General features: G+C 44.4%; 2 protein-coding genes across 15 annotated transcripts in view; one reads left to right on the top strand and one right to left on the bottom strand.

The window, feature by feature from the left end:
- MED12L (mediator complex subunit 12L) overlaps positions 1-19,072 on the top strand; it is a 150,801-nt gene that overhangs the window by 71,700 nt on the left and 60,029 nt on the right. The window lies entirely within an intron of this gene.
- Positions 1,981-17,134, bottom strand: GPR87 (G protein-coupled receptor 87). Its single transcript, XM_057421773.1, has 2 exons — positions 17,095-17,134; positions 1,981-3,017 (listed from the first exon to the last, which is right to left on the bottom strand). Exons 1-2 carry the CDS (start codon positions 17,132-17,134, stop codon positions 1,981-1,983), a joined length of 1,077 nt encoding a protein of 358 aa, XP_057277756.1.

The raw sequence follows: 19,072 nt of genomic DNA, 5'->3' as shown, positions 1-19,072 counted from the left end.
CATTGTTCAGTTTACAGGATTACATGCAAACATATCCTTGTAGCCTAGAGTGTCCAGATCCATCCTCCCTGCTGCTGCCTCATCCTGCTGAGGTGTCTGAGGAGGTTGCCGCAGAAGGGGAGGAGGTGTCAGGGCTGTGCAGCGGTGGAGCTGCTTGTGTTCTGCTCAGTGTATGTGAACCGTGTGTGCGGGCTGGTCTTGAAAAGCTGTGAATTCAGGGTGGTCTCTGCTGTCTCAAGGCAACTTAATGCATGCTTCTGGCTCCCTGCGTCCCCCTCCTCTGCAGATCCTACTCCCAGCCTCTGGGGAGCCTGTGCTTGCCCTGTCCCCGCCTTCCCAGCTGGTGTCCCTGGCTGAGCTGCTCTGAGCTCCCAGGGAGTGCGGGAGACACTTAGGACCTGTGCCCTTTGGTGGGAGATGGATGCCCTTGTAGAGTGCAGCCATCAAGGGAGGAGGAACTTGTCTTTCTGCCTCTGCCTCACCCTGAGAGGTCCTGGGGTGGAGGAGCTATTGGAGAGCAGCCTTGGACCCTGTTGTGGCTCTTGCTGCCTGATTGGCATGGGTTCCCTAGCCAGCCTGGCCACCTGGCTCCCTCTGCAAGTGCCAGCTGAATGTTTGTGCAAGTGGTTGTGACAAGTGGTTTTGTTTTCTTCTGCCATTGTTGTAAACAAATCTGGAGTGCTGTTGACTGCTCATGTGGTGTGAAGCCTACCAGAATCTCATTGAAATGACTTGAGATGTCCCAGCCAACTTTAGCTCTGGTGCGTATTCTCCAGGACTTGGTTTCTTCCTTTAAATAATGTAGATATTACATGTACTTATTAAAATCAAGTCTTTCTCATGCAGCAGCTGCTGTATTAGTCTTTTATTATTCCTTTCTTCTTGCCTTGATTTTCAACACTCTCCCTTAATACATCCTCTGCCCCGGTGGTGTGTACCACAGTGTAAAATAATACCTGAACGTGTTGCCTTAACTGCTCTCTAAAAATGAATTTCACCTGTCTATTGCACACAATTTTTCCAGGAGCTGAGAGCAGCCAAAGTTACAATCATGTTGAGCAAAAAAATTCCAGTGCTTTATGTCTTATTGTTGTTGTATTAAGCAGGCATAGAAAGTGCTGGGAAACTGAATTTTCAGCTTGGTTGCTCAGACTTGTCACATGTAAGTCTTAGAGTCTGTCAAGGGATCTTTTTTGTTGTGTCTTCACTTAGAATGAGGTTAATGGGAGTTAAGAGTTGTTTTAAACAGTCTTTTTTTTTTTTCCTTCCCCTCCCCATTTATTTTTTTTTTTGGTGTGTGTGTGGTGTCTGTTGTTGTTTGTATGCTTTGGTTTTTGAGATGCGACTTAAACTAGTGTCATGTTTGCATTTTTTTCTGTTTGATATTTTGGAAGGGGTGAGAAGCACTTCAGTAGGTTTGATCTGTGGACAAGATGGTGCTGTCAGCACCACAAATGCCCAAAAGGAAAAGCTGAGATACTGTTGGCTGGTGACAAAGCACCATTTCTGCAGACTGAGCCCTGCTGCTGCCCTGCCTGTAGGCATGATGAGGGGTCTCTCCAGGACCAAGTGCCACTTCCTCCCCTCTCCTTTGCTTGCCTCAAGCCCTTCAGCAGCCATACACCACACCTAGGGATATTGACTTGTCTTCTTGGATCCTTTTCTGAGGCCAGAGCTTGTCTGTCTCAGCTGGAGCCTCCTGGAGCTCCAGGTTGGTTTCTGAGCCAACATCCTCAGCATCTGTTGGCCTTTAAAAATCCCAACAAACCAAAACAACCCCCAAACCCTCTGAAGTGAACCTGATCACCATGTGGATTTAAGCATTTGGATTTTGAGATGGATATTAGCCAGCTGAAACAGAAAAGCTGTTCATATCTGAAATTTCTTAGTGAACTTCCATGGTCAGATATTCAAAGATGTTTTATTTACATGGTATACAAACATTCTCATGAACTAGCAAAAGTCTCTGTGTGGGTGATGTCAGACATCTGTGTATTCATGGTATATGCGCACTTCTGATCTTCTAACGCTCTGAAGTGATCTGATACTCTCACTCCTGGTTCTCATATTTGATTTTCTAAACAGCCTTCTTGAGAATGATCTACACATGAAAAAGTAAATTATTGGATCCAGACAGACATTACATGCAGACAGGAACAGTGTCATTTCCTTACAATAATACAAGATTTTATGTGCAGAGTCATCTAAAATTTTATCTAGATGGCTAAATGTGAAGGGTATTCTGCACAAATGATACGGCAGAAAGCAAGTGAAAAATACAGCCACAACAACCCTTATACTTTGATTATGCTTTCGCTTTCTGCTTGATGAACTAATAAATTGTTTGCTTGATTTATAAATGTACCTAGATATCGCAATATAACATCCTATCAGTACAATCAGCACCACTACAAACATGCAAGTGTTGATGTAAATGACAGCTGTGTGCCACTTGACTCCTAGGGGAGACTTGAGCTTTATGCAGTCGTCAATGTTTTTCTTTGTCGGGTAGCCATTGGTAAGAATTAGGTTTGGCAAAGCTAGGAAAGCCATGACAACCCAAACGCAGGCAGATAGAATCTTGGTGAAAGTGATGCTGTACATCCTGGAGTCTCCAAAAGGCTTCACTACTTTCAGGTAGCGGTCGATGCTGATGAGTCCAAGGAACACAATCGTGGTGTACATGTTTGTGTAAAACAGAACTGTGGTGTATCGGCACAGGAAAGAGTTGAAGTGCCATGGTCCCAGCTGCGAGTCCTGGATTATCTTGAATGGGAACGTCAATGTCATGAGAAGGTCTGCAACCACAATGTTTTTGAGGTAAAATATAAAACTTGTTTTATTTCTGATGTGGAAAAAAATCCATACTGCTAGGCCATTCAGCAAGATGCTTGCCAGGAAAATGATGAGGTAAAGCACAGGCAACACGATAGTGGTGAATTCGTTGTGTGTAGAGTTCCCAAGTAAGCCTGTTGTGAAATTGGGTGAGGTATTGTTGTCTTGGCTCAGACGGTCATCTGTGGGAATGAGGGAGAACAAGAAGTTTCAAGTATGTTTTTAGTGTTTTACAAGTGGGGCTGTTTTAGAACTGACCTGTAGAAAATGTCCTATCTCTGGGCAATTCCAGATTAACCAGCCTGGAAAACCTGCCTTTAAAATAGTGTCCTAAGTACTGCACATGTGTCCTGGGTTTAAACCACGACAACATGTCAAAATAAATATGCCTCTGGCTTGGTAGGTTTCAAGCACATCATCTGTGCTTCCTGCTGAACTGTCAAGGTGCTTCTGCATATAGCTTGATAGGGAAAAAATGCAGGATGTGGGTGTGTGTATATTCCCAAGGTTTCCATGCTGTGTGTGAGCTCCCTACCTGCCCTTGCTGCTGCCCTGCAGGTTGGAAGACTGTACAGCCCAGCTGAGTGCAGTGTGAAAAGGACTGGATTCCCTTCATCCATCTGCTATCCAAGGGGAGCGGGGCACACCCCATGCTGCAGGTTGAGGGCTGCAGTGCCCGTTGCTAGTCTCACATAGGGGTATGGACAAGAGCAGCTGCATGCCAGTGTGCTGGGAACGCAACGTTAATGTTACGGGGCACCAGTGCTTGGCTCTCTTCACAGATTGCGACTTTTGAGCTGAGGTGATCTGTTTATCAAGAGATGGGACTCTGGAGAGACTCTTCAGGCCTATTAAAACACTAATTTAAAACTTGGCTTACTTAAACGTATTTAAAAATCCCAGTGTCTGGGGGTGTTAAGATTTTATGTCTAAATATTTGGAAAAAACTTCAGACTTCTAAATTATCTCACGAAACTATAGCATGCTTTATTTTATAGAGTTTATACTCTGCACTTGGCTGGTGTGATAAGCCAGGACTGACACCCATGGGCAGCGAACAGCAGTATTCAGACAGCCTTTTCTGAAATTACTTATTTCTTTAAAGTGTTGGGAGGAATTGATAGTAATACAATAAACACTTCTCAATCAAATAAATTTCCAATGTTATTTTACCTGGCAGTTTTCCATATGACAAATTGTACCCCATCGTTTGTGTTGCTGTAGGTTTTCAGCTGAAATGCTTTTCAGGAGTCCCACTGGCTGCTGCTGTAGGTCCAGGATGTGGCATAGGCTGTGCCAGCATTACGTTCTGGGGAAAAGAAACTGGAATTAAACCCAAAGCAAAACAGAAGACCCAGCATGGAGAGGAGCTTTGTAAGATGAGCATCCTCTAGAATTCCCAGGGAAAGGGCTGAGGCGTGCTGCTGGCTGACCTCTGGATACTGCACAGCTGTTCTGCTGTCACAGTTATCACTGCCACATCTTTACTTATGGCTGGGTGCCTGCTTTATCGTTGCAGGCAATTCTGCCTTGGTAGCTTTTGTAAGCCTATCAGTTTCACTGTTAAACATATTTTTCTTTCTTTGCCTCTTTAACAAAGCTGTGCTGGGGCCTTATCTCTGTAATATTTAGAAACATTATTGCAATTTCCAGCCTGAATGTCTCTGTTGCCACTTTCTGTCCTGTATATTCTTGTACCAGTGCCTTTCACTTAAAGAACCCATCTCCATCTTGGATACTTAGCCCCCCGCGTATGTTTCTTACTCTAGTGATGAAGCAAGCTCAAACCCTTCTCGTATTTCTTCAGGACTTGAACGTACCCTTCTCTGTGTCTGCTCCAGTTAAGATAGCCTGCTTTGAAGTCCACTGCCGAATTTGTGTGCTGTTTTACAAACGAGACTTAAGAAAAGGTTGTTTCATGGTGGTTGAGTTTCTTGTCACCACTGAAACACCTCATCTAACATTTTCTGGGGTTTCACTTGCTCAGTTCCTCTGTACATCGTAATGCAGTGCTGGGATCAGCACTGACACACTTTCTGTCCCCTTAATACTTCACAGGGTTCAGCAGCAGTGTGTACCTTTCTTCTTACTGTCCTTAGCTGCATGATCTTGCAATTTTTATTCCAGCAGACTTCAGTTCAAGCTTGTTAAGTTCTGTAAAAATAGGTTGGATTTCAACTAAACTTGTCTTATTTTGATTTCTTTCAAAAATTTTGGACTAAACCTTTGCAAGAAGTTTGTCTCCTAACTGCCAGAACATTCTGGTTTGGTGGCTTCATGCCCTTGTTATGGCTGCCTCTACAACTGGCTTCTTACTTCTTGATAAAGGCCCTTGACCTCATTCCCCACATCTCTTGCTTGGACATCATATTTGTTTATGTTTGATCTTGGACGTTTCAGTGACAGAAGCTTGTCATCTCTCACTTCTTGTAGTAAAAAAGTTTCATATAATTGTGAGATATGTGTGTACAACTTTATAATGTGTCTGTGAAATTGGGGTGGAAATTGTAAGTTGCTGTTCCTCTCTTACCGCTTTAAATGAAGAACTTCAAAAGCCAGTCTATGTGGAATACGGAAAAACTGCAGAATCTGATTTTTGCTGTGATGGCATTAGAATGTTTTGACACTGTTCACAGAAATTTTGACAATACTGATTTGTAAGACTGCATTCCAGATTATTGCTTTAACCTTGTAGTACACAAAGGCATTAGTTTTACCATGCTTCACTTTGTGTTTACAGGTTTTGATAGGAAAACTAGCAAAATCTTAAATAGTTTGGGTTGGAAGGGACCTTCAAAGGTGATCTAGTCCTACCGCCCTGCAATAAACAAGGACATGTCCAAGTAGATCAGGTTGCCCAGAAACACATCCAGCCTTGAATATCCCCAGGGATCTACCACCTCTCTGAGCAACCTGTGCCAGTACTTTACCACCCTCACTGTAAAAAAAATTCTTCCCTCAGCAATTACAGTAGACCTGACTGCCTTTCTTATGGGTATGAACAGATGCTAAAATTACTGAAGCCCTTTTGCAGATCTATACTACTTTTATGACATCACTGCATTATGAACTGTGTTGAATTGTCACTAGATGGCAGTAAAGCAAATCATTACATTTTAAAGTGTCAGTAAAAATTTTAATTCTGATGTTTCAAGCTTATTATTGGTTGGCTTCTTGTCTGTCATTATTTGCTCTTATAATTACTGGGGTCCATAATGAAATTGTCCGGGGTATTTTAGATATTTTGTTTTCTCTTGGTCTGAGAAGCAGTAACCTATCACTTTTTTGCTGTTGTTTATAATTTGCAGCTATCCTTTTTATACCCAGAAGGCAGAGAGATCAAAAGAATAGGTGATTTTATGAAAAGATGCATATCTATAGTCTTATGCAAATAAGGTGCTTATTTCCCTGCTTTTCAGAGTTCCTTTCAAGTCTGTGTAATTCCTGGTCCTGGCCCCTGGAAAACTCCCTGTTCTCAGACTCTTCAGGAGGGTGCTCTCCCAGATCCTCAGTCCAGAGAAACCGCAGAAGTATCGCCTGGGTTGCCTGGGATTTGCAGCAGTGTGACTGCTGGCTCTGGTATTCCTGTGCTTTAACCCTTGGAAATGCTGAGGGGTTTGATGGAACTGGGGATCAGATTTGTGCTAGAGGGACTTCGCATGTACTGTCAGTCAGTCTCTAGGTCCCACAGGGATTTGCTTTAAATCCTGTCAGAAAAAGGCTCCTTCCTTTTTCCACATCTACATCTGTGCTTTTAGGTGGATGTTGTCATTAAGAGACTGTAAAAAATCATGTATAGACAGCCCCTGCACTCTCCAAAGGCTCTGTCTCTTGTTGTACATCAGAAAACTGATGGGTATTTTCTGACACTGGTGAGAAAGCTCCCTTACTGCAGGGGATCTCTGCCTACCTGTCATTCAAGCTCTCCTCAAGCTTGCACTTTTCATGCACTTTACTGTCAGCAGAGCCGGGCCATCCACAACATCTTCAAAACTCTAGAGCTGCTCCTCAGTGTGGATCAAAATCCCATTTCCTTCCTCCTTGTGGGTAATGTCTTCTTTCTTGGGTACTTGAATCCTCTGGGCCATTTGAGTCTTCGGATTTAACCTGTTGTTTCATAGCTGAAAACTACCGAAGAGGATGGACTTCAGTAACTTGGACCAGACATGGCCAAATCATGGTTGCAGAAGGCTCTGCCTGGACAGACATGTTTCTTACCACCCCAGGGAATGTGTCCGCAGGCTCTGATGGGCTCACCTGTGCCTCTTGGGGTTTGATGGTATCAGCTCTGCTCCTGTACCTGCCCTTGCAACTTCTCTGCTCAGGTCTGCTTATCTCCCAGACTATGCAAAACCTGGACTTGCTGAAGCAGCCCTGCTGCTCTGCTGTTGGGCTCTGTGTCCCTTCCAGGTGCGGCTTAGGAAGGTGCTTTACAGCTCACAGGAACAGCAGCATCCCACCTCTTCAGGAGCGCAGACTTGGGAAACATGTTTTTAGCAAATCCCATAAGGGCTTGCTGGTTCCTGCCCTGAGTACTGACCATGGATGATCCTGCCACATGCATCTTCTTGGCCAGTGAAGATGTGATCACAGTCTGACTGCCCAGGGAAATCTAGGTCACCTGGAAGCCATAGTGGGAGTTTGCTTATTGTCCCAGCAGACAAATTAGGGTCAAGCCTCTGAATGGATATCTCTGTGTCATCTTATTCCCGATGGTTTTACTGTTAAAATGTATTCCAAGAATGTCCCCAAAAGATGGCTTGGAAAAAGAAAGCAGCAAACTCCTCAGAAATGCAGACTGTGACAGCTAAACTGCAGTGGCAGTGTTCTGTATCCCACCTTGCCAGCACAGCTGAGCTCAGCAGAGTGGCGCTGGTGCCTGCAAGGGGTGGAGGTTAGAGACAACACCTACTGATGGCTGCCCTAATTATGTGCTAAAGACTTTCCCTTATACTGCTGTAGTTGGAAGCTTTAAAGTCTTAAACAGGTCTGCACAGAGCAGCAGGGGAGTGCAGGCACCATCACCTCTCCTGCACAGATCTGGTTGTGTGACAATATTTTGGTATACACAGAGATGATCCTGCTGAGACTCACCAGTCTGAAGGTGTTTCATAGCTTCCTACCCTAGTCTATCAAGCTAAGGGCTACTGTGGTAGGCCAAGCACTTGGAGTAGTGTGGTTTAATTGTTTACATGCTGGGGTGGGTGAGCAAGGCTCATCTGGGTCAAATCTGGTGTATCCCTGTACTCCAGAAGCTTAATTTTTTCTGATAAAGACCACTATACTCCAGACTCTAGGAGCAGGAAAAGTTATCACATACAGAGAATTCACCCTTTTCCATGCCTTCTCTTGGAATGGGAGATGAGCACTGCCTTCTCTTTAAAGAGTATTTTAAGGTATTTCATACCGGTTCACTGTTTTACATAGGCTTTCTTACCTGTTTGGATATGGTATTTCTGTGGGTAAGGTTGATTTTCCACTCCTTGTCCAGTTCTCCAGATGCTTTACTTCTGACCACTTTCATCCTAAACAACTGTCTCATTCTTCCATCTAAATGTATCCTACTTGCATGGTTTTAAAGATGCACTAGAAGCTGCTCCTGTATTCAAGTAGCTTTTTAAACCAGGACATTTTTTACTTCTTGTAGTTTATGCACTTGCTCGGTGGTTGTTTTTCTTTTTTTCTTCTTTCTATCATTCTCCTAAAGGCTGTCAACTGCATTAAATTTAAGCTAAGTACACACTGTTTCACATATGAGGTAATCTTTCATTGCTAATGTTGATAGACTGGTTTATATGCATGACTGATATAACCTTAGATGAGAAATGAAATAATAGGTTGCATGGCAGACTTCAGTGTCATATGGGTAGGGAATGACTATAGTTTTTCTAATGACTAAGGCTTTAAGTTGCCTTGCTGTTTAAAGAAATTCTGTATCCCCAAATCTAGTAGCATTTTTCTCATCTTATTTTACAGCTTTTTAAACACTGGAAAATTCTCTGTGAGCTAGACTAGATACTCTAGGTCATAGGGCTGCAGAGTTTTAAGTGACTTTTTTTTTTTTATTTGAGCACATAACTTTTTGATGGCTTTAAGCTGACAGAAGGGAGATTTAGATTAGATATTAGGAAAAAATTCTCTATTATGAGGGTGGTGAAGTGCTGGCACAGGTTGCCCAGAGCAGCTGTGGCTGCCCCATCCCTCACAGTTTTCAAGGCCACGTTGAACGGGCCTTTGAGCAGCCTTGTCAAGTGGAAGGTGTCCCTGCCTATGGCAGTGGGGTTGTAACTAGATGGTCTTTAAGGTTTCTTCCAGTCTGAACTGTTCTGTGATTCTATGTGTGGCTTCTTGCCAGCCAGCCTCTCTTCATCACCATAAAGTTTGGCAATGACAGAGTTAATGTAAGCAATAGAAATGTGAGGCAGTTCATTAAATTGGCTATTTGCTGGCTGTGATTATGTTCTTTTCTGTTGCACATCAGAACCAAATCAGGGAGTTAATTGTAAAGATTTGGGGAAAAAGCATCAGTGTAGGCTGCAGGGTAAAGCAGCTGCAAGCAGACAAGCGGAGCCCACGTCCCTGCTCTCTCTTTCATTTCAGTCCACTCCTGCACTGCATCACCTGAACAAGCCTCAATGTTCTAGCTTACTCTGCTTCTGCTTGACTCTATTTATCTTCCTTGCTGCTTTTTCCTGTTCACTAAGAGAGCCCAATCCCAATATCAAGGACCTTTTCCCTCCTCAGAGACCTCTGTTAAATATTGTTCATCTCCCCCTTGCTAAAAGTGTATCTTAATGTACTGTTAATGCATAGTGGAATAATTTGATGTTCCTATTGGAATTCTACAGTGGTTAAGTATGTGCACACTTCACTGTATTTTGCGTTTTTCTAGCTTTCTCATCCCTGTCCTTGGAACTGTGTTTCTGTGCCAGCTGTGCCAAGTGATACCATGCTGTTGGCAGCAGAGCAGATGGTGACAAGAACTCATGTAATGCCAGGGTTTGTGTTACTCAGAAACTCCTGTTCACTGCAGGACCACAGCTGCTTGTAGACAAAAGCATCTGCCCTGTTTTGCCGATTCTGTCTCTACATGGCAAAACTCAGGGTGTAATGGCAAAGTTAAAGAAGCTGTTTTGCTTGATTCTGTTCTGTAATGGTTGTCTTGCACAGCTCATTGCTGCTGTATTGCAGTGCCTTTGGAGGTGGAGATTAAGCAACGAGGCAGGCATCTGTAAAGCAGTGTTCTTCAAAGCGTATATGAAGTATACCATCTTTCATTTGTGGATGGGCTGTGAGAGCTGCAGTGGTTCAGTCTGGGCCAGAAAAGGCTCAGGGGCTTCTGCTACATGGGTGCTTGGCAGGAGGGAGCCCGGCTCTTTCTATTCAGTGACACCTACTGACTGGACAGGAGCCAGTGGGCACAAACTGGGACTCAGGAAATTACATCTGAGCACAAGAAAACATTTTTTTTTCTACTGTGCAGGTGGTCACACAGGTGCAGGTTGCTCATGGAGGCCATGGATCTACCTCCTGGAAGATACCTCCCAGTTGCCATCGACCCACAGCCTGGTATTGCTGGTCCTGCCTGGGGTGGGTGGGGAGCTCCTGGGGTGCCCGCTCCCCAGACATGCTCTACTTCAGTGGTGGAGTCCCCATGTGTCTGCTCCTGCATGCCTGCCAAAGGCTGGCCAAGCTGAATGGTGGTGTCCACCGCCCTGCATGGTCTGACTCAGCTGGCTGGCACATGTTTGCTACTTCAAACTGGCAACTGCTTCAGTATGGGGTGGCTGGGGAAGAGGATGAAAATAGCCCTCTGGGGCTTTGTGCCTTTGGCTCCTGTGTCTGCCTTCCTTGGAGTGTAGCAGTAAGAGGCGTGCAAATAGTATGTGCTAGTTCCCTGTAACACAGTAATGCTGCAGTGCTTAGCCAATTGACTTGTGGAGAGCCTGAAAAATAAGAACTAGGGTTTAACTTTCTGCAGCTGTGGCTTACAGTGCTTGTCTTAGTCATATCGAGAAACAGGAACCACTGCCTCTGCTGAGAAAGCTTTTCATCTGTTTCAGTATCTAGTACAAAACCCCCTTCTTGTTCAGATTCCTCCTTGAACTTCCCCCTCAATTCCGACCTAACTTTTCTCTCCCGCTTCTCTGAATAGCACAGCGTCCTGCCCCCAGGCAAGCTGCGGTGCAACTTCCTTCCTTTGTCTCCAGAATGCTATCCTGTTCCTGCCCTATCCAATCCATTTATCTTCAACAGGAGACACGGGACACCTGTAGTTAGGGAGCATGCTTCCTCGTGGAAGCCTCTGTCCGACTCTGAGTTGACATCTGTCAGTGCACACACAGGAGAGCAATACTTTCATATCCACATTGAGACATGCTGCTAACGGAGAGTTCCTTCCCCATGTTCATTTTGCCTAAGAAGTATCTCTGAGAAAAGCTATCTGTAGTTACTATTCCTGTGAACTGTAGAGCTTCCCACATGCCATCACTTACTGAAATTAGGGGTCTTTCTCAGTCCTGTGTATATGACTGCTAAAAGTACCATGCATATTTCCAGTGGCTGTGCTAGATTTACCTTGCATCTGAGTACCCAGATAAATGCGCTCATTTACGCTTTCTACATCAGTCTGCCCATGCTTTACTGTAGGTGTTGCCCGGAATTTCACATTTTGTGTGCAGCTGTAACTCAGCTGTTTTATACTTACAGGAGAGCCTGAACTGATCATAGCAGAATGCTGCAGTAAGCATTAAATAATACTGTTTAATATGCAGAATTCTCAATTTTGGGGGACTATGTCTTTCAGAAACATGATTTCCTCACTTATTAAAAAAATCTAAATATACCACTATATGTTATTCTGAAAGTCACATTTAGAATATTTTGTCCAAATGTAGCCATTTTTTTTTCTTGATTCAAGTGAGTGATTATGAACCCTTATTTTCCCATATGTGGGATAGCTGACATGAGACCTTTTGGGGATGCTGCCTGAATTATCAAGTTTGTTCTTTTTTTCTGTCTTTTGAACTGCTCCACATTAAATGTTCATGGATTAATATTACTTAGGATCCGATTTTCTATACAGAGGTTACAAATCTTTAAATGTGTTAATCTAATGTAATACTGTTTATTTTTAAAACTTATTTGTAAAATCTGAATATATATGAACTCTCTTTCCTTTTGAATATGCATTGCAGTTCTTAAGTGATGTTGAAAGAATGCTTTCCAGTCCTCTGTTGCATTCATGACAAGCATGTGCCTTTTTTGTGACCAAAAAGCAGAAACTTCTGTAAGACATTTAGTGCAGATCCTGGTCAGTGTGTTGTGCTTTGCTGTTGGGGGCTGACGGGGTATGAAGTATAGTGCTCAAGTGCATCTCCTTTAGGCTGTAGTTGCTTTTACATGAAGAGTTAGGAGAGAACTGCCAACAGAAATGGTATCGCATTGGGCAGTAGGTAAAAGGCTGTTGGCAGTGGCAGAGGAACTGTGTTGCAATTGCTTGCCCTTTTTTTTTTTTTTTCTGTGAAAGAAAAAAGAGTGCACAATGCAATGGTTGGCAGAGTTGGGATAATTAATGTTTTCTCACTATGGCAGCCTCTAATTAGACAGAAGGAAAGGATTAACTCTGGAATGTTTCCTTTGCTTCTTTCTAGAAGATGCTGCTGATGGTTGTTTCTGGTTGCACAAACCTACTGCTAGTTCATGGAAGCTGTTCTGTAATGCTATATAGTTGCTTTCATTGAACCCCCATGAAGAATGCTCCATGGAAGATGCAACTTCCACACAAATGGTCTCCATGGGGTCAGGTGTAGGTGTCAGTGCCCAAATTCTGAGCATTGCAGTCTGGGCCCATCTGCTGGCAGCATTTGCTGACAGCTGCTGCCTGGTCAACCAACACGTGCAGTCTGTTCAGCTCCCTCCTGATGCTGTCTTCTGACATTCCTTATCAGCTTCAGCTCCTTGCTTAGAGCAGCATCAGCTACAGCTGGCTGACAGCGACTGTGTCCCATCAAGCGGTGGGTATATCCCAGGATGGAGACTCCACAATCTCTCTGGTAAATCTAAACCCCGTTTGTTCAGACAGAGCCTCCTGTGTGTCAGTTTATGCCCACTGTCTCCTGTCCTGTCACTGGGCACTGCTGATGGGAGCCTGGCTCTGTCCTGTCAGCACCCTCCCTGCTGCTGATGAACACTTCAAAAAAATTCTCAGGTGGTTGAATACCTGGATAAGATCCTGCCAAGCTGTCCCTTCTCCAGGCTGAACAGCCCTAGCTCACTCACCCCCCTGTACATCAGGAGCATTAGGGCTGCCTCTGTCCCATCCTGGGGAGCTCAGTGCTGCAGGTGTGGCCTCGTGGCGCTGAGCTGGGAGGAGGGATCACCTCCCTCAGCCTGCTGGTGGTGTTTTGCCTGGGAGGCTGTTGGCCTGTTGTGCTGCAAGGGCATGCTGCTGGCTCATGGTCAACTTGTCTACCAGGTCTTTCCCTGTGGAGCTGCTTTCCAGCTGGCTTCCCAGCATGTCCTGGTGCAAGGGGCTGTTCCTCCCTTGGGACAGGACTTTGTGCTTCTCTTGATGAGCTGCACATGGGTCCTGTTGGCCCATTTCTCCAGCCTGCCAAGGTCCCTCTGGATGGCAGCACAGTCCCCAGGGTACCTGATGCTTCTCCCAGGTTGGTGTCATGTGCAAACTTTGTCCTCTTTCCATCCCACTGGATTGTAGTTCTTTTGCCGCTTGAAAGATGCAGTTTTAATCTCTCACCAAGTCACATTCCTAGTCTTCCCTTGCAAGGGGGAGGCCAGAAGCAGGTTCACATTTACATGTATTCCTCCAGAATAACTTAACCTTTTTCCTCTTTTAATCTCTTTACAAGCTTTTCTCCCAGCCTTTCCATTCCTGTCACTTGTGTTTTTATGGGCTCTGCTCTTGGCACAACGGGCAGCACGGAAATCTTTGTCAAGTAATCACCCTTTGACTCCATAGGCTGTTCCGTACTTATCCAGTGTGCTTTATTATCCTGAAGTCAGAGTCTCTTAAACTTAAAATCTTATAAACACAATAGTTTGGGCAAAGAGCAAAAATTGGCTGTTAAGTTTCAGCATGTGGTGCTTGGGTGGTCTTGAGCTTCTTCCAGAGGAGAGGGCTTTGCTCAGGTGAGCAGCAGCTGGCGGCTCTGCTTGCTAGTTCGCTCTGTGGCAGAGCCCTCTGAGGGGCCTGAGCGAGACCAAGGGCTCATGGGCATCAGGTGGGAGCCTTCTGCTGAAAATACTGACTTTTAGTTTTGATTGTTGGTATTGTGCAATGAGAAACAAGTTAAAAGGCTCGTGAAGCAACTTTAAAAACAGTCAAGATATTGTCTGGGTCACAGAGCAGAAAAAAAGAAGGTTTGTGATAGGCCACATTACACCCTCATCCCTTGTAGCTGCTGTGCATCTGTCACATCTCCCAAGAGCTACAGGGGATACTGTGAAACAAGTATCTCGTGGGGAAACAATTATTCTTATTGGTACATGCATGTAGACAGTGCCATTTAAACTTTTAAGTAATTCCTAAAACTAAGTAATTAAAGTATTAAAATTATTTTAGAGTAATTCCTAAAAGTCTTGCTTTTGGATGTTTTACTTTGCTTTGAAACAATTTCTGGTGTTTTTTTTTTGTGGGGATTTTTTTTTTTTTTTTTTTTTTGAGATTCTATTTCACATTGCAAAAGGTCAAAAAATCCTCATCTGCTGTTGCCAGCTGGGTTTTTTGTGCTTCGGTATACACTGGTGTGACACAAGCAAGCATGTTAGCTGCTTGCAGCAACACCACTATTTTGAAGAGGAATGAAAAGGACACATGGATTTTGGGGTACAACTGGGAGAAGTTCAGCCTGGTGCAACCCTGAGTTTTCTTGAGCAGTCTGAAGAGTTCCCTGCCTGCCTGTAGTTCTCAGAAGCAGACAGGCTGCAAATCCTGGCAGGATTTTGGGGTGCCGGATGCAGGGAGCTGCTGCTCTGCCTCTGAACCAACTGCTTTGCCAGCGCTTGGCTGTTCCTTGTCTAGTGGGAGAAGCTGCTGGGCCATGATGTAAGCCCAACTGACACTGCTCATCATTAGTTGTCACTTTGGTAAGTCATTGATATTTTCTCAAGGAAAAATGAGAAGTAGTGGTTATCGTAGTATCTCAGGTTCAGTGTTGGTCAGATGTGAAAACCTACTTGGGATATTTGAGGGTGTGGTGGTCTTTTTTATTCATTTTTTTTAGACAGTATGGTAATTTTTTATGGTGGGAAGGGTTAAGACCTCTGAAATGTATCACTGACTTTCTCTAGTGCCTTCCTGGCAACACTGGGGTTAGTGTATCTTGCAGCCTGGTTTTCTCCAGAGCCCTGACAGTGTGGCGGATCTATAGCTCTTGACTTAAGTCAAGTGCATTTTCACGTCATTCCAAACTTTAATAAATATTGCACACTCCACATTTAATGCTACAGTCTTACTGCAAATGTCTTGACTAGCTTTTCCTAGCGCCTGCTTGGTCAAAGAGGCAGTCTTTCTGAACTTTGCTGTGTGAAAGTGAGCAAGCAACTTGTCATAAAAAGAGGAGAAGGAGCTTCACCCTTCAGTTGTTCCTGGGTATATCTCATCCAGGGTTACGTGCAATGAATGGAGTAGGATTCCTGGCTGAGAAGGAACATCTAGCCTCTGAAGGGCTGCTTTGGTGTTGGATGGACTCCAGACTGTGACTTGCTGCCTCACTCCAGGTGCTTGTTCCCTCTCTGGCCACCCTGCCCGGGTGTCTTCCTGGCTCAGCCATGCTCCTGGGATCCGTGTGGCCAGGCAGCTCCCAACACCCTGGGAGCTCTGGTGCTCCAGTACCCGGCACGGGTGCATGCTAGTGCACGATGGGCTGCAGGGTGCAGGTGCTGGGTGAGCTGGTCTCCCTGCTCCCTCCCTGCCCTGGGGGGGACCCGACAGCTAGGGAGGGGACCCAGGGTGAGACAGCAGGCTGAGCTGGGAAAGGCAACCCTCCGCAGGGAAGGAGGGAAGGGGGAGGAACCGGCAGTGGGTGCTGCTGAGAATTTAGTTCTTTTTTTCTCACACACCCCTAATACAAACAGATGCTTTCTGTTTCTGAAGTCCCTGAACACCCTTTGGCCTCTCTCCCCTTCTCTGCTCCCTTGATCTCTCCCTCCTTCAAGCGCCAACCGATGGCCTTCTCTCTTGGAGGTTGTCCCCAGGTGCCACCACCCATTGAGTGGGGAAGGAGGAGAATGTCTGGCTGGTGCCTGAGAACTGGCTGCCTACCCAAAGAATAAGGTGCCCTCATAACCAGAGATATGTTGGCAGCTTTCATGTGATCTGGGGCCTGTGCTTCTGGGAGTGAATCAGCGACATCACCTTAATGCTTGCCTGAGTTTCCTGGTTTCCCTTTTTAAAAGAAGATTGCAGAATCTTCTTTAAAGAGGGGAAAAAAAAAAAAGTGAAACACTGCCAGAATTTACCCAGACCAAGCGTATGTCATGAGAAGACAGATGTCTACAGTCCCTGTAATGCACAAATGGCAAGTAATTTTTTACTATACAAAAACTTAAACTGTGCTGCACTTTCAGTTCTTCATAACTCAGAATAACCTTTACAATCTAGAATGCTCCTTAAATGGCATAGGTTTTTGCAAGCATCTTACATATTTCCCAGACTTTGAGACTAATCAGAGGTATAGTTTGCAACTTGCTTATTTGGAGCTATGTGGTTTTTCCAGTGAACCTGACAAGTTTTAACATGATCTGAGTGAAGTATGAGGGAAGAGAACCTTTATTCTGTATAATATAATTAAGAGAATTCAAGTATGCTTTCTTTTACTGAAAGAGGTGAAAAGGAATACAGCACAAACCTTTTATGCCAGATTCAGATGTTATAGTTAATGCATCTTATTTTATATAAGTGAAACTCTGTCAGGAAGTAAGTTATTGAAAACGTGAGCCCTCCTGCACTTCGATTCATATCCTAGAAGACATTATTTGTAGAAAACTTTTTTTTTTTGCTGTTGGGAAAAAGATAACGAGTAACGCTTAATGAGCAAATACAAGGTTAGTGAAGTTGTGCTATTTTGAGAACTTTTCACATTTCTAATTGATCTGATACTCAGTTTATGGTTCCAAGCCTGTTTTTCAGCAACTGTATCTTAACCTCTGGTTTCTATTCACTCGAGGGTGATTAAGAGCAAGAAGATTCACAGAATAAGTTATCAAATGCTTTTCAGATGGTCAAAGATCGCTTACCTGTCACCATAGTCGCCTTCCGCTTATCTTGGAGCTGCATCTCGAAAGTGCCTTAGACTTGTCCAACATACATCTGGAAACTACAGTAGGCATGAGAAGGCTTCTTGCGATAAGGTCGTTAAATAAACCATATCTGGAAGTAAGCTTTTTTTGCTTCTGATGGCTTTTTTTGCGATACTTGATCAGAGAGTCAAAATTCCCCTGGCCAGGAGCAACTGGAGCAACTGGCTTTCTCATTCCTGGGAATGACTCACATGCCAAGGTAGGTGAGCAGCGCGCTCCCGCTCACTTCCTGGCTCCGGAGCAGCTCAGGCGCCCAGGATGCAGACGGTGATTCACCTGAGAGGTAGGTTAGTGCCTGTAAAAGGCAGCAGCCTTCATGCAGGGAGACGTTGCAAACTGTCTGAAGCGATGTTTTACAGCAACGTGTGCAACTGTACCTGTGCCTTTTGGTTAATGCAGTCTTGTCTGCAGGATGAATGTGAATTTAATGTCATGCTGAAAAATCTTGTGCTGGATAGATGCAAATATCTGCTAATTGAGATTATGTCAATTATTAATATGACTATATTTAGACACCTTTAATGTTGTGCTTTGAATAGATCCTCTTTTAAATAGCATGTAGGATGAAAGCAAAGTGTTAAGTCTGTAACTAAACATTTCAGCTAAAATTACTCTACTGTCTGTTTAATGCATGCTTTTTATTGACATAGTGTTCTTTAAGACTCTTTGAGTTCACTGACTCTGGCAGTCATCCTGTCAGTGGTCCTGGGTGTACGCACATTTAGAGTATGATAATTCACTGTCTAAAGAGCATTTAAATAATCATGGCAGTAGTTACATCAAGACAAAATTTTGCTTTGTGTCAGTAGAGGAATGAGTGGTTAATTTCTCATTTCTGCCACCTTCTTAAAAAGAAAGCAAATATATGTATCTCCCTCATTAGGTCTTCAGGAGAAAAAACAATCGTAATGCTACAAAAGCAATGGCTGCCAAATCACTTTTCTCAGATTGTTCTTTTCTGCCTGGACTTTCTTCATACATGTTTCGTTCTTTTTTATCAAAGATCTGAGGAGCTGGGTTCCCAGCCACTCTCTTCTGAGACTGGACAGCCTTCTGCATCAGTGCCTTGACAGCCACTGGAGCCCTGTGAGGACTGGGAGCAGGAGCTGGACCTAACCAGCTGCCTCTCTGTAGTGGTGAACAGCTTCCCCTGGCTGTGCATCCAGGGAAGCTCGCTACTAATTTCCGCATTTCAGGTAGTGGGCAGACTGTAAAATTCCCACTTGCCTCAGGACCTCTGCCTTGAAGCAGGTACAGTCCCTGATCATAGGAGACTTCTGACATGGCTCATCTTTGAAGACCAACTTTTGCAAGGCAAAACAGATAATGTTAAATGGAGGCAGCAGGAACACGTGTTATAGGTCTCTCTTATGTTTTCAGCTTTATTACTAGAAGCTGCCAAACTGATCTCAGGAGCTGCATGTTCTGACAATAAGAGAGGATCCCTGTTGCACATGTGCTGGAGTACACACGTTGCATCACTTGAGGATGGAGAAGGCTTTTTCTGCAGTAAGGGAGAGGAGGCTTGACAAGGTCTCTGCCTCTCTTAGACCTTGCACATTGCTATGTAAACCAATGTGTGCCAGCCACCATTTCACCCTCTTTCAGCTGTCCCTTGTGTTCCAGTGTTTAGCAGCTGCTGGTGCTTTGTTCCCTTCCCAACTGCTTGTCCTGCTTCTAGACCAGTGGTGCCTTCTGTTTTTCCTTCCAGTCGCTGGTTCACCCCCTCTGTGTCTTTCAGTTGTTTGCCACCTTAACCTTGCTTGTGGTGGTCCAGTTCTCTGTTCTAGGTGGAGCCTATGTAGGACAGGAGTACATGCCTGACTGATGATCTGTAGGCTGCTCCTTTCTGGGGAAACATTGCTGAAGTTGCAGGAGAAAACATCCTCTCTTCCATTGAGAGGTCTTGTAATAG

This window comes from Pezoporus wallicus, unplaced genomic scaffold (genome assembly GCF_028554395.1).
Source record: "Pezoporus wallicus isolate ANWC-B61680 ecotype Strahan unplaced genomic scaffold, APGP_CSIRO_Pwel_v1 scaffold_7402, whole genome shotgun sequence".
Classification (NCBI taxonomy): domain Eukaryota; kingdom Metazoa; phylum Chordata; class Aves; order Psittaciformes; family Psittacidae; genus Pezoporus; species Pezoporus wallicus.
The sequence above is the reverse complement of the archived record's forward strand: the minus strand, read 5'-3'. Positions and strand labels throughout refer to the sequence as shown.